At 51.0% G+C, this 15614-nt stretch overlaps 1 protein-coding gene across 1 annotated transcript in view; it reads left to right on the top strand.

The window, feature by feature from the left end:
- The window catches only part of STK32C (serine/threonine kinase 32C), a 65504-nt gene that overhangs the window by 35614 nt on the left and 14276 nt on the right, over positions 1-15614 (top strand). The window contains exon 2 of the mRNA XM_084210438.1: positions 3982-4037. Within this exon, the coding sequence (XP_084066564.1) occupies positions 3982-4037 (56 nt within the window). The remainder of the gene's footprint in view (positions 1-3981; positions 4038-15614) is intronic.

Below are 15614 nucleotides of genomic sequence, written 5' to 3'. Positions count from 1 at the left end.
AACTCACAGCATTTTGTGGCAGCAAACTTGTGGTTTCTGTGGCCACAATTCAATGTTTCTACATCGGTTACTGGGGTGCTTCTTCCAAGCTACATTGCAGAAAGACAGTGGGTAGAGAAATGCTATTTATTATGCCAATGTCTACAAATACATTGATAGAAAGTGGATCATGTCATACTACCCTGACACATTTGCTGTTACAAGATTAAAAAAATTATTTCTTAGGCCTTTAGTATTGAAGAGAATCATTCTTGGAGTTAAAAGTCCCTGTTGGTGTTAATGATGCTGGAAAACATGCAGCTGAAGAGTAAAAGGTTGACTTGAACCTTAACATGTGATTTATTTTGCTGGCTTCCCCAGATTTGGACGTGCTGTAGACCAGGTTTACTAACTGCATCCTACTATATTGTTCTCCTGCTGCTGGAGATTAATACCAGGTCCTGATGTTGAACACTTGCTGGGAGTCTGCTGTATCTCTGAAGTGTTACTTTTAGGTATCTTGCAAATAAATGCAGAAAAAACAGCAAAAAATAATGAAAACATTAATAATTTTAAAATAGTGAAGACAAAGCTCTTTTTTTTTTTTTTTTTTTTTTTGCATCCCTCCTTCTGTGCAATGAATATTTGCAGGGAAATGTACTCCTCATTCTCTCTATTTCACTGGCAAGTGGAAGCTGTGAATCCAGCCTGCTTTATCCCACAGTACATCTTGTGATTACAATGAGATCTTAATTACAGGGATGTCAGAGCAGCACCTGGCACTCTGTTGTGCAGTGGGCAGGGCTGGGCTGCGTGAGGTTTGGGGAGGTCCTGTGGGCACGTGGAGCCCTGCCATCCCTGCCATCCCTGCCATCCCTGCCATCCCTGCCCTCCTGCTCGTCACGCATTCCTGGAACTGCCTGGAACTGGAGAACAGAGCCACAGCAAAGCCAGGCTATGGTATTTATCTCTGTCTGTGATTCATGGTTTGTCACTCGGTGCCAGGGAGAGCCGGGAAGCAGCACATGGCAAATGCCAACATCTCCTGTCCCGTGGTTCCCCTCCCCTGCCGAGGTGCCACGGTGACAAGGAGCTGCTGCAAGGGAGTGTCCTGTTCCTGTGAGGAGCTGAGGGAACACCCCTGGGGCATTGCACCCATCAGAGGGCACGGGCTGGGTGTGGTGGGCAAGTCAGCTCCTCCTGTTTGCACATTGCAGGTGGCTTTGGGATGGGATGGGATGGGATGGGATGGGATGGGATGGGATGGGATGGGATGGGATGGGATGGAAGAACAGAATATTTTCAGTCCTAAGGCACCTACTAGTCCCACTCACCTAGACTGATCTAGTCCCTGGGTTTGGTGCTTCAGGACTGCCCAAAGCCAAAGCATGCCATTAAGGACGTTGTGCAAGTGCCTCCTGAGCCCTGACGGGCTTGGATCATGACCATGTCTGCAGGAAGCCTGGTCCAGGCTTGAGCAGCCTCTGTACAGAAATGCTTCCTAAAGCCCCCAGGTTTCCAGGTCCCTGTCCCCCTCTCGTGAGGGACTCTGGCTCCTCCTCAAGCCAGGGCCGTTTCTGCCCTTCCAGCCTGCAGCTGGAGCCGTGCAGAGCCAGAGCAGAGGGTGACAGGTTCTGGCAGAGGCAGCAGCTGTCCCCTCCTGCTCCTGCCACAAAGCCTCTGCTGGTGTCTGTGACTCAGGCTCGTAGCAGTCCCCCCAGAGAGGCAGTCAGCTCTGCTGGCTGTGGGTGAATGACAGCTTTCTCCTGTCAGCGTGGAGAGCAGAGCCTCTGGAGCATATGCAGTTGTTCCAGGCAGGTTCAGGATTTCTATTTTAGGGATAATCACGTATTCCGTAGTGATAAGTTAACATTCTTAGTAATCCACTGTGCTGTGCACAAAAAGCAGCACACTGCTACTATGATTTTCTTCTTCACATGCTGAGAGTGCTTTTGCTTTATTGGGATCATGTAATCATAGAATCGTTTACTTCCACAGAATTATCAGATTGCCTACTGAATCCTGCAGAAAATACTGGAACTGGGAAACCAGGCAGTGCATCATTCGAACTTCCCATCAGCAGAACTCTGTATTAATTTATTAAAAGTGACATCTCTTCTGATGGGTTCAAGGGCCTGGTGAATATTCATATCTAGGTTTGTTTCCTGCCTGCTGACTCGAGCAGGCTTCCCAGATCAGTTGTAGTCATGGATACATAGAAATGACACTTTGGGGTTTGTTTTCTCAGTGGCAATGCCTTTTAACACAATATTCCAAACATTACAACAAAGAATTATCAAAAGCTCTCTTCCTGAGTGGAGGCAGTGATGGCAGATCCTGAGCACTTGCACGTGGTTTAATTGTCAAGAAAACGCTGCCCCTCCAAGGGGCTCCCTCTAGCTGGGCATCCTCTTGGTGACGGGAGGTCAGCCCGTGGATTTGGCTGCACGTGGAAAACATTTGATCCGTTGCTCCAAATGCTTCAGCCAGAAGATTTCATACAGAATATTTATGAAGCTAAAGCTGCAGTTTTGCATTGCTCACTGCAGCCCCTCTGGTGGGGTGGTAGGAAAATCCTCAGTAAAATCACTGATGAGGAGGTGGCACAGCACCTGTGGAGCTGAGCCCTTCCCCTGGAGGTGTGGGAGGCTGTCAGAAGGTTGTGGGGACACTGGTGTCCCCATGGGCTCTGTTTTGGGGTCTCCTGGAGAGATCTCAGGCAGATCACAGAGTCATTAAGGGTGGAATAAGATCCTTCTCCAAGAACAAGGAGTGCTGCCTTGGGCCGATCAGCACACAGTCAGCTAAGCCAACTAAACCAGCTAAACATGGAGCAGTCATGGTGCTTCTGCCCTTCAGCATCCCCGAGGGAGGGAACTGGGAGTGCAGGGACACACGGAGTATGAGCTGGCCCAGATTCTGTTCTCAGTTTCATTTGGCAAAGTTCTCTGAGCTCTCCTGCAGAAAACGTCCCACAAAAGTGACAATAACAATATTTTGGATATAAGCCTAGCACAAAAGGGTAATAGGAACTCCATGGGCACGCGTGGGCTCTTGATTCATCCTCAGAGATGACAGATGTGCATTTATTTAAGATCTGGGAGTGGGACTCGTAATATTTATAGTGAATTCTTTGTTCCCACTCCTCCTGAATGATTTTGGTCTCTGTGGCCAGCCAACAGGCTCAGTGATCATTGTTGACCATCTTATGCTGCAAACCCCCAAGCCCATGCCAAGCATTTCTTTTCATCCAGACATGTGGCAAGGAATGCTGAGGGTCCCCTGCATGGGGAGGGTCTCATGGTACAGCTGGCAAGGGCTGACAGCTGTATCTGACAGGTGGGCTCAGTCCATCAGCAAACTCCTCCTCACCTTCTCTTCTTTATTTAAAACTGATATTAAATTAGATCACAGCAGTACTTTGGTATAAAAATAATGTTGTTTGCAGCAGCAGCTGATGGAGTCAGTGGCTGAGTGTTACAGCTGCATGATCATCTCTTGTCATTGCTCCTCATGCTGGCTCTGGAAAAAACTATGGATCTCTTCCTGATGGGTCTGCACGTGAAGGGAGTGGAGGGCTGTCCCTGTCCTCTAATGCTGTCCTTCGGCAGCACCAACAGCAGCACACCCAGCGCTGGCTGAGCGCAGGGGGCAGTGGGCAGAGGGCAGGGCAGAGTGTGGGGCAGGGTCTCACCACACTCTCCACTCTGCCATACTCACAATTTGCCCCTGAGCTCTGTGAAGCTCCCCCAGGATCCACATAGGTCGAAGCTGTATTTTACTTTGTGCTAAACCACTATTTTAGTAACCTCACCCAACCCTCTGCCAGCTCGTGAAGAGACTTGAAAGGAAAGCAGCTGCTGTCCTGCAGCTTCCCCAAAGGAAAACTTTTAATAAAAGCTTGGCCAACGCTCTGTAGTTGTCTCCCTGCCTTCTTTAAAATGCAAGCTTATGTGTAGTAAAGCATTTACAAATGTAAATTCTTTTTTCTTTACCTTGTAGTGAACTTTGACCACTTCCAGATTCTCCGGGCCATTGGGAAGGGAAGCTTTGGCAAGGTAGGCTGGAGCTCTCAGTCTTGCATGGTTTATCAGGTGTCTGCTGTTATGTACTTTATGTACTTTTGGTTTATTGGAACAGTAACGGGGCCGAAATTGGCTATTTTTCTATTTTTTTTATGATGGCTGCTCAGTCAACAGAGGAAAATGTTCAGGAAAATACCTTGTTGCCATTTGGCTTTGCTGTAATTCTTGGCATCTTGGTGCAACAGATGTGTTGTAAGTTACCAGCACAATTGTGACCATTTTACAGCAAACATTCTCTATGTTTTCAGTTTCCTGTGGGGATGTCTGGGTTGGGGGGGGGGGGGGGGCAGTGAGGCAGGAAGGTGCTGGAAGTTGTCCTTGGTGCTTGACTGAGCTGGCACACAGGTCAGGAGGGTTCTGTGAAGTCCTGGGCTGTTTTCCCAATCAGAAATCAGTTATGCTGAAGAGGTTTTGTTGTTTATTTTTAACTGGCTTTTCTTGCCAAGCATGTGGGAGGATGTGGGAGGCGATGATCAAAAAGCTGTGTATCTCTGGGAGTCGGTTACAGTTGGTTTGCTAGTGTCAGTCCTTTTCCATTCCCTGTTCCTCTGGCTGGGCCTCTGCCCCTGTGCAGGTGGCTCTGGCGTTTGCCCCGGTCTGGCGGTGCCAGCACGGTGCCCATGGGATGTCACATGAGCACAGGGCTGCACTGGGAGCTCTGCAGTGCTTCTGTCACTGTGTTCTGCCGCCAGCCAACCGCAGGGGTGCCCCCCGTGCAGCCTCACCCACCTGTGTGTGGTGGGTGAGAGCAGGGAGTGACAGTGCCAGCGCTGACCCCGGACACTGCTGGGCCAGGTGTGTCACCTGCCCGGTGACACTCGGGTGGCTGGGGCCGTGTGCCAGCACTGGGGCTTTGAGGGGAGACATGGCCGTGGAAGTAGTGTGAAACGTGCAGTGTCAAAGCTGTGGAAGGGCCCAGCCTGGCTCAGCGGGTGGCACATGTCCCCTGCACTGGGGACATACACAGGACAGCTGAGTGGTGGGGCAAGCTGCACCTGCTCACGTTTCCCTCCGGTCAGGTCATCGTGGCTGGTTTCTCCCATCACACTTTGATCAAAAGCTGATGCCACAAGGTGAGAACATCCAGATCGGGCTCTGAAGATGACCCGCACTGTCCTTTGCCTTCTCCCTCTGTGGTAGAGCCTGACGAACTCTTGTTCCACTGGGCCATGGCCTGGGGAGCAGCCTGGCCTGCTATACTTGGATGGCTGGAAGATGGAAAATTTGCAAAAGCAGAAATTTCCCAGGAGATCTGAGACCTGTTTGGTTAGAAGAACCCAAATTTTTACCAATCACCAAAATCTCTTTTTGAATACTTTACATGTATTAATCAGTTTTGGTGCTGTGTAACAGTGGCAGCACAAAATCAGCAGTGGTCTGTATGGGGAGGGTCCAGCTGTTTTGAGAGGCAGGACAGGGGACACTCAGTGCCAGTGCTGCCATCATTGCTTCTTTCTAGAGAAGATGTTTCCATACAGCCTCAGTTCCCTGATGAACACCAGGAGATCGATTACCCTGCTCTGGCACAACCTGCCCACGTGAATTCCTGCTGGGCTTCCAATATGAGAGTCTGCCTGGGACTTCCAGGGTAATGGAAATGGATTGCCAGCAGTGTGCAAGTCACTGTGACGGTTTGAGGGGGTGGTTTGAAACACTCACCCCTCTTTGCAGCCACATCCCTTGAGCAAGGAGAGGCGAAAGTGTGCAGCAGAGCTCTGTCACATTTCTGGGCTTCTGTGGAATGATGGCGAATGATTAAATACCAGCTCAGCCCTTGTGCTGTGAGGATAAGGGAAACAGCAGAAGAAAGTCTCCCCAGACGCTGCTGGTGAGAACAGAAACACTCAAGGTCTTGTGTCTTCAGCTCACAATCAAAGGCCAAACACTAACTCCAAACCTCAGTGAAAAAGAGCAGCTTGTTTTAAGCTGATAGGAGAAGATTCATACTTCACATATAAACTTTCCGGACAAGGAGGTTTTATTCTTTTAAGGAGCAGCACCTGGCAAATTAATTGCTCAGGACCTGAAACAGAGAAAAAGCAATTCCAGGGCAGGAGTCCCTTGGCTCTGCAGACAGCTGCTCCCTGTGGCTGCTCCCTGCAGCTGCTCGCTCTGTGTTACACAAAGGTTAAGTCTAGCACATAGCAGTCTATCAGGCATCAGAACTGTACACACACTTCCAACAAAATGCTGAAATGATTCATCTGTCATCTTTCTGGATGAGTTTGTCAATATGCTGAATTTCCTCTGACACTGAGAAAAGCTTTTTGCGTTTACCAAGTCATTTACAACTCACATTTAATTACAGAAAACATGAAACTACCTATCTGGCAAGTGTTACTAAAAGTTTAGGGGTGACTTGTTTGCTTGCTTGATTAAACTCTCTGGCCACGTTCAGGAAGATATTTAGGAGCCAGTGTGCGAGTAGACCCTCAGTGCGTGCGTGACCTGTGGGAGCCGTGGCACCGTGTGATCTCATGGTGACAGGACCCAGGGCCAGCTCCTGGGGTGGCCTTGGGCACAGCATTTCCTTCCAGGTGACTTTGTGCACCTCTCAGGACACATGGTGACGTCCTCAGTGTGGGAACTGTAGGAAAGGAAGGGAAAAGGAACTCAGAAATCCCTTTTGAAGAGCCTGAGAGCCCCAGAGCTGTGGCTCTGGCATATCTGCAATAAATAGCCAATTTCTGTTTTCTAGAGATGGGTTTAATCAGCTTTAAGATACAATTAATCAAATGAAGGTCAAGTTCAATTCCATATTTATGCCAATTAGCAAGTGTGGAATATTTTCCACACATAGTAGAGGTGATATTATTTGATTTTCAGTGATTTAATATCAGCATAGTGTTCCTCCTCCTCCTTTCCAGGCTCCTTTCCAAGCAGCAGCAGCAGTTGCTCTGGTTTTGGCTGCTCTGATGCCATTTCCCAAGGAGCAGCAGCCAGGGGTTTCTGGAATGGGGTGCATTTTGGGGCCCTGTTTTCATGGGAAATATGCTCTGAGGTTCATTGTGCTTCACGAGAGCCAGCATGAGACCCAGAGGTATCCAAAGGCAGTGGTGGCATTGCAGCACTGGGACCTCTGCCTGTTTTAGTTGGCCTCTTGGGGCTTCAGTCCCCGTGAGGCAGCTGGGGCTGTTTGCTCCTGACCTCCTCCTCCCACCTGGGTTCCCTGGCGGTTCTGCAGCCCCAGCTGCCTTTTCCAAGCAATAAGGAGCTGGATGGGGCTGTGGGAATTCATTATTTACACTTCACTGCTGAGAAGAAATAAGAAGACATCTGAAGTTTTTCAGTGTGGATTTGTGCCTTTGTGTGCCATTGGAAATAGGGGATTAAACCAGGGCTGGGACTGGAATGAACAACAGCAGAAAATGGAATCTTCCAGAAGGAACCAGTATACCTGGGGTGGGAGCCTGTGGGGGCCTGCTTTCAGTTTGCTCCAGAGGAGCTGGGGGTCCTGCTCCCTGTGCCCAGCTCCACTGACCCTCCCAGAGAGGGCTGGCTGTGTCTGGGTTTCTTTGTACAAGTACTTCAGCTTCATGATTTTGTTGCTTTAATAATTCAGGCAGCCTGGAGCTGGGTATAGAGAGGCTTTAATCCATTTTCTAAAGGTCACAGATGCCCACCCAGTAGCTGCACCATAAATAAAATTCCCTTCAAGTCTATTCTCAACTGAATCCCTCTTTGACATCAACACTAGCTTGATCCATTTTCTTTTTTTCCAGCTTTATAAATGTTGGATTTTTCCCCCTAAAGAAAGGCTGGAAACTTAATCCCTTGGTATTTAGCTGCTGCACATATTTTTTGCCTTTGATTTTTCCTTTATTGTCCTTGATCTCACCTGAGGCTGAGGGTTTGCTGGAACCACCGGCAGGGCTAGACAGAGGCTGTCCCTGCTGGACACTGCTCCTGTCACTCGATCACACCCCATGTCACTGGCAGGCTCTGGAGCCAGGGCTGCCTTGGCTTTGTCAAAGGGCAGCCTGGTTACGGAGAGGGCACAGTCTGAGGGGAGTCTGTGGGTCCTGGGGCGCTGGAGAGCTGCTGCTGTGGGGCCATCCAGCGCTGGTCAGGCCCCATCCTGCCCCCCGAGGCTGTCCAGGGCATCCTGCAGGATGCAGGGGATGGGGACCTGCAGCAGGAGTGATGAGAAGGACATTAACACTAGGCACAGGTTCATCCCCAGAGGGTGCTGGCGCTGCCCAGGCTCCCCAGAGAATGGGCACAGCCCCGAGGCCGCCAGAGCTCCAGGGGCATTTGGACCCCGCTCCCGGGGATCCCAGGGTGGGATTGTTGGGGGGTCTGACAGGGACAGGAGCTGGACTCCTTCTGGGTGTTTTCCAGCTCAGAATATTCCATGATTATGGCATTCTCTGATTCCACAGCGTGCTCCACCATTGCGTCCTGCACAGGAGCAGCTGCCTGGGCTGGGGACAGTGACCAAGAGCAGGGGGTGAGAAAGCCCCAGAGCTCCCACAGAGGGATCTGATACCTTCTCCCCAGGAGTATCAAGGGATTTTTCTTCTTTCCTGGATGTTGCTAAGCTGTGAGCATGTCATCAGTAAAAGCCATGGGAGAGAATAGCAGAGCATGAAAGTGGTGGTGGGGTCCAGCACCTCCTCACTGTCTGGACCTCAGGCTGTGGGGGCAGCAGCAGGAAAATTACAGAGTGGGAAGTGCCACTGAAGGGTCTGCAGTGACTGGGTGAGCAGTGAGCTCAGCTGGAAGGGGCTGGGGATTATCCTGCACTGCCCCACTGGGGACCTGTTTGGGGTTTCTGAAAGATCAGACTTCAAAAGACCATGATTTATCAAACAAGCTGTCCACCTTTGTTATTATTGTACACCCAGTGCCTCATTAACATTTGCATTAGAAGCTGCCTGGGGTTTTTTGAGCCCACATCATTCCCTGTGGGTGAGTCACGCTGGTGTGGGAGTGTAGGTGGGTTGGGAGGTGGGATGGACCCTCACTCCAGCAGCCAGGGACCTGTGGACAGGAAGGAGGGTAAGAGAGCAGAGGGCAGAAGCCTCGTCCCCCACCCGAACTCGCACTGATGGCCCTGGGCCCCCCCCAGGTCTCCCCGGGGGCTGGCCCTGCTGGCAGCGGGTGCTGGAGCGTGGCTCGGGGCAGGTGGGGACGCGGTGGTTGATGTCCCCAAGGGGGCTGGCTGTGGCACAGGTGGTTGATGCCCTGTTGATGCCTGCTGGCTGCACGGGCTGCAGCCTCAGCAGCGGCTCTGCTCAGGCTGGGGGCAGGAGCGTGTCCACAGCTGGACCACAGGCAGAGAGCTCGCTGTGCCTTGTGCCAGCAGCAGTGTTTTTGTGAATTCCTGTGTGTGCACCGAGCCTCGACAGCAGCTGGCTGCTCAGGTTCTTCCTGGCTCTTAGATGCGAGTTTTTCAGCATTAGGTTTGCAACAAAATCCACCCACACCCTCCCAGCTCCCCCTCCTCTCCTGAACCCGAAGAGATCTCATTCTGAGGTCTTTGATTAAAGAAACCTTTTCATGGATCAACATATGCTGCCTGCTGAGTGGCAGATGTGTCTGAATCCAGCCCTGACCCTTTGTGAGAAGGGCCAGCCTTGCAGAGGGGTAAGGGACAGAGAGCTACAGGAGGAGAGGAGCTGCAGAGGAAGCAGGGGAGGATGGAGCTGGGTCAGGGTGACCTGGCTTTGGAGAAACATTGGAATGGGCTACCCAGGGAGTGCCCATCCTTGCCTGGTGGTGTTTGAGGAATGATAGGATGTGGCATTCTGTGCTCTGCTCTGGTTAGCAGGGTGGTATTTGGTCAAATACTGGATCTCAAGCTTGGAGGTCTTTTTTAACTCTGCTGAAAGGATTCTGGGATTCTATGAGAATCTTCTACAGCCTAAGTGCATCACAGAATTCTGTAAACATTCACCCACCTGAAAGGACAGAGAGCAGAATGTTTTGGCATTGATCAGGTTAATGATTGCAAATGTGATGGTAGTTCTGTTAGGGCTGCTCTCAGGAGAATCTCCTGTTCCCCTGTGTGCTGCTGGCAGAGGCTCCTCCTGCCCTCAGCAGGGCCCACACGACCACACCAGACTGCAGCTCTCACATGGCCAACATGAAAACCTCTTACTTTTAAAGTAAGAAAAATCCATCCTTTGTCACTAATGATAATTACAATTTTCTCAGAGGCTGAAATGTGGCCAGCATTTGGATCTTGTTTTTGATCTGACAAGCCATCAAAGCCCACACCCCCACCAGCTCGTAAATGGAGCTGAGAGATGGAAGGTTCCAGCGTCAGATGCAGCTTTTGGCAACAATAAAATTGAAGCTGTGTTGGACATCGAGGTCATCTACAGGTCCTTGGAAGCTGCAGCTTGTGAGCTTGGGATGTTGTGTTAATGCTCATGGTTGGACAATCCAATTACAAACCACTTAATGTCAAAAATGATAGGGAGCAGTGTCCTCCCTTCCTATGAAATTATGGGTACATCAGCATGATACAGCAAATAGAGTTTATTAGGGAAAATACTGCCTGGGTTTGTCCAGAGCATTAGGGGTGTACCCTGTTACTCTGGGCAGGGGAGTCTGTGAAAGGAGCCTTTGTCCTCTTCCTCACAGGATACATTTCTTCTTGTGGGTCTAAGTTCATGAATTCTTATTGAAGTGTCTGTGTGCTGCTCAGAAACTGGTCTGAATCTCGTGGGAGTTGTATGGACACAGCTCCAAAAGGCTGCATACAGTTCTGCTCTGGTTTTTCTGCGGTGAAGGCAGAGCTGCCCACAAGCCACTACAAGGCCGCTGGGATTTCCTGTGTCTCAGCAATGAATTAAAGATGGAACATGAAAAATAGAAGCAGAAACCGATGCAACTGGTGCACAACTCACAATAGGAGCAGCGTTGCGACGAGGGATTTGAGGTGATTTTGCTGAGGCTGAGGCACCCGCGGCCTGAGCGGGCGCCCGGAGCCGGCGGCAGTGCCACGGGACAGGGCCGTGGTGTGGGCCCGGCTGGCCGGGCCGCGTCCTTGCCAGGATGAGCACAGCAGGTGCTTTACCCCTCCCAGCCCTCCTGACAGCCCTGCTCCTTCGGAATCCCCCCTGCTCCTGCCCTCTCAGGCGGATTAGCCTTGTTCCCAGAGGAAGGATGCTGCCGGACTGTGGAGAGGGCCGAGAAGGGGATGTGGGAAGAGCTGTTGTGGGACAGACCGTGGAGGAGGGTCAGAACCGTGGTGGGGAGGGCTGGGGGCTCGTCCCGCTGGGGGGTCCCTCGCAGGGAGCCCCCAGGGCCCGGGGGGCTCAGGGGTTGTGGGGCCCTGTTTGGGAGCGGGGCGGGCGGGCGCTGCCCCACGGCCGGGAGAGCCCTGCTCTGCAGAGCCAGAGCCAGAGCCAGAGCCAGAGCCAGAGCCAGAGCCAGAGCCAGAGCCCTCCTGGGAGCTGTGTCCGGGCTGCCCCACACGGCCTTCCCTGCCCGCACCGAGGGAGGGACAGGGACGGGAAATGCCCCTGGCTCCTGTCTGTCTGTCTGTCTGTCTGTCTGTCTGTCTGTCTGTCTGTCTGTCTTGGGGTGTCTGTGCCCATGGCACCTGCCTGTCTGTCTGTGCCGGGGTGTCTGTGCCCATGGCACCTGTCTGTGCTGGGGTGTCTGTGCCCATGGCACCTGTCTGTCTGTCTGTCTGTCTGTGCTGGGGTGTCTGTGTGCCCAGCGCCAGTGTCAGCAGGGGAGTGGGGCATGGAGGATGGGCCACCGAGGGTCAGTCTGCACAGGCTGTCGCTGCAAAGGGCTCCTGAGAACACAGCCAGGAAACACAGGCAGGTTTGGGAGCAGCATGGCTACTGGGCTGTGATTTTTGGTGGGTTTTCCTCCTTCCCCCCCTTCTTTCCATCCGTGATGCTGTTGCCAAGCCTGGGTGAGGGGTGAGGGGCCCTCAGGTGCAACCCAGCGAGGGTCACAATAACAAAATAACAATGCCTGGGCATTGTTATTTATGTCATGTGCACAGTAAAATCACGTCTGTTTCAATAGTTCCATAAAATTAAAATACCAGGAGGGAAAATGTTGACAAATTCTAAATTTAGTGCTTTCCATTTTTGTACCAACTGGCCATTTTCTTCTCTGAAATGAAACTGTAAGTACAGGATCACTTTGACAATTGCAAATTGGCTTTTCTTATTTTTTTGTAATAACTTTTTATTCTTACTGACCTGTCACATTTGAGATAGACTATATTTTATCTGTATGATCAGGGATTCTACCTCCCTTTGGAAAGCACTCTGGAGTGTAAGTCCATGAGAATTTTTAAAGAAAGAAGAGCATGGAAAGAAACCATGTTTATTGAAGAGAAGCCTTTTGTGTCTCTGCTTTCCACCCTCACCTCCCGTTTACTTACTATTTATGTCCAAAATTCATCGAGATTCCTTCTGTTCCTGTCGTTTTCTCAAGGAGTTGCAGTAAGATTGTTGTGCCAAATTATTACTTTTGATCTAAAAATTGTTTTTAAAAGTAAGTGCTAAAAATTCCTCTCAACAAAGGGCAGTGCAGTATGAAATACTTATCTGTTCATGTGCAGCTAGTGGTGCAGTGAAACCAAGCCACGCTGAGGATTGCCCAGCACCAACCCAGCCGGGGCAGTGCTGTTTGCCAGGAGGCAGGAGCTGCAGCCAGCCCTCACCCCATGGTGGGATGGTGCCCCCTGTGTGCCCATGCAGAGCTCTGGGGGGCTGCTGCATGCTCAGGCTCTCAGATCAGCTCTGCTCTGGAACTCGCTTTTAGCCCCTGCTGCTATCATTGGGCTTGTCAGGGTAAGATTGTTGTCCAGAGCAGCTGTGGCTGCCCCTGCATCCCTGGCAGTGCCCAGGCCAGACTGGACACTGGGGCTGGAGCACCTGGGGCAGTGGGAGGTGTGCCTGCCATGGCAGGGTGGCACTGGTGGGATTTGGGGTCCCTGCCAACACAAGGCATTCTGTGATTCTGTGATGCTGAGATTGGCAGGGTGTTCCTGGGCAGAGGAGTCCCATCCCTGGAAACGTGGAGGAATATAGAGCGCGTTTCTTTATCTTAGTAACTTGAGGTAATGGACCTGTTTGGTGGGTTTGATAGAAAGGCTTGTGAGGCTTGTGAAGGCTCCTTGGGGACAGGCAGTGACTGCTGGGGCTTGGCCGGTGGGTGGCTGCAGTGCAGGGGAAGGAGAGCAGCCAGGAGGGGCAGGGGGTTTGTTTTCCAGGCCCACCACAGCCCTGTGCCCTCCCTCTGGCAGGGAACTCCATCTGCCCAGCCTCCACAGCTGCCCTTCCAGGGCTGATCCCTTTGTGCAGCCTGGTGCTAAACACCAGCTCAATGGAGCGAGCTTCTGCCAAGGGAAAAGCAAGCATTTGGCTGCAAGTGGCATTGATTCCTCCTGAGGGTTTTGCACTGTGAAACACGAGTATCCCCTCCTTTCCTGGCTGAAAAGAAAGATCTGTGTTTATTTCCTTCAGCTTTGGTGCCTGGGGGTGTGTTGTGGCAGCAGCACAGACGAGGACATTGGGGCCACTTAGACCTTGATGCCAGTGCCCGTCAGGGCCGGGTCAGGATGAGTGATGAGGCTTTTCAAAATAGCACAGCGAGTGTTCTTGCCTTGGGGTCAGGGAACTTCAACATCAATTTACGTTCAGAGATTAAATAAGGCCCTCCAATCTTCATTGGAAGTAATTAGATTTCTTTCTGTTCCCAATATCTGTCAAATATGTAGCTAAAAAAAAATAATTTTGCCTCTTTAACCAGCCTATCACTGAATGTAGTCATGGCCATAAGGAGAGATGGCTCCAAATACTAGACATAACTCAAAATGCGTGTCGCCCACAGGAAAACATTGCACGACTTATTCAGACAATGCTCGTTAACTGTGGCTGTGCACAGGGGTCCAGGTGCTCGTATAAATCTATGGAGTGCTGCTGAGCTGGAGGAAATGCTGGATCCAGGTTTGGATCCACCCAAAAGGCAGAAAGATGGGTCACAGTGTCTTCAGGGATCTCTGCAGGTTGGTCTGAGTTTTCATCATTCTACTTTAATTATTGAAAAAGAAAAGCCCAGCAGAGATCTCTGAGCAGTGATTAAAGCCAGACAGAAATGTAGATGCCTAACAGCCTTTCTGTAGGCAGTGTGACAGCTCCAGAACACATCTCCTGGGCTGTGCTCCTCCCTGCACTCCACACAGTGCCAGCACAGCCCCTGTCACCTTCAGGGCCTCCCCAGGGGCTGCTCCATGGCCTGGAGGTCAGCACATCACGCCGTGCCCCACCAGAGATGTGCTCGGGGCTGTGGCCAAAGGGGGATCCCAAATGTGTACATTTGTGTTTGAACCCTGAGTGAAGACACCAGGTTTGGGGTGGCTGGCAGGTGATGGGGCTGCTCAGATGGTGTGCAGGGGGAGAGGTGGAGAACCAGGACAAGTAAAAGCAAAGAAAAACTCTTTCCTTTTTGTTCTTTAGGGCTCTCTGCTGTCACTTCTTCAGTTTCTCCTTGTTTATTTGGATTAGTGTCTCTCCTGAGGAAAAGAAATCTACACGTGTTTTGGAGCTTCAAGTCAAATAATCCCCCATATCCAAACTCAATTACAGAAACATCTGCTTAATGTCTGATGGGACCTTATTTTCTCAGCGTGACATTAAAGGGAAATGCTTACTCTGAACCACCTTAAATTGCGTTAAGTCACATGGCCCCGACCCTCTAGATATCATTCTGCAGCCCCCTTCAATGATTTCTTGCAGGGAAATGAGGAAATGTTCCCTGATAGATACCAACTGGAAGGCCCCAGCCCCATTTGCAGGGTACCAATGAGGAGAGCTTGTCCTGACAGTTTCAGTGTGCTGGCTGCCCTATTTGTGTGAGTGAGACAGAATAAGGCTCATTCTGGGAAAAAAAAAAATCAAAAAACATGGAGAAGCTTAGCTTTGCCCATGTTTTGAGCCACTCCAGCTGCACCTGCACACGTGGTTTCCTTTGCCTGCACACAGAGTGCTGGGCACACCCAGAGGGGATGCAGATCCACAGGGGTCTGCTGGGCCTCAGGGAGGGCTGTGGACCTGCACAGAAGCACAGGAACACATTCTCAGGACTGTAGATTGAGATTACCCAGAGCAGCTGGGGCTGCCCCTGGACCCCTGGCAGTGCCCAAGGCCAGGCTGGATGGGGCTGGGAGCACCTGGGACAGGGGAAGGTGTCCCTGCCCTGGCAGGGGTGATCTTTAAGGTCCCTTCCAACCCAGACCACTCTGGGATTCTGTGATCCTCTGATACACAGCACACTGAAGTGCTGTTTGGAACAGCAGGTGTTATTTTGGGTCAGAAGACTTTTTTGGCTCTAGCATAAGCAACTGAGAAAGAGATTTTTTATGGAAGTGTTGACACGACCTGGAAACACCAACAGGCTTGCTGTGAATAAAAGTTTCATCAGCTGCTGTTACAACTTGGCTGCAGCAAACAGCAGTGCTGCATAAAAGAGATTTTAATGATTTATGGTGTTCTGACAAACGAGTCCATCAATCTTGTGGAAAAGCACAGCTTTTCAGCAGGGAAAAACTAAAGTTGTAAGGCTCCATGA

This window comes from Fringilla coelebs (genome assembly GCF_963513975.1).
Source record: "Fringilla coelebs genome assembly, chromosome: 8".
In the NCBI taxonomy this organism is placed as follows: Eukaryota; Metazoa; Chordata; class Aves; order Passeriformes; family Fringillidae; genus Fringilla; species Fringilla coelebs.
The sequence above is the reverse complement of the archived record's forward strand: the minus strand, read 5'-3'. Positions and strand labels throughout refer to the sequence as shown.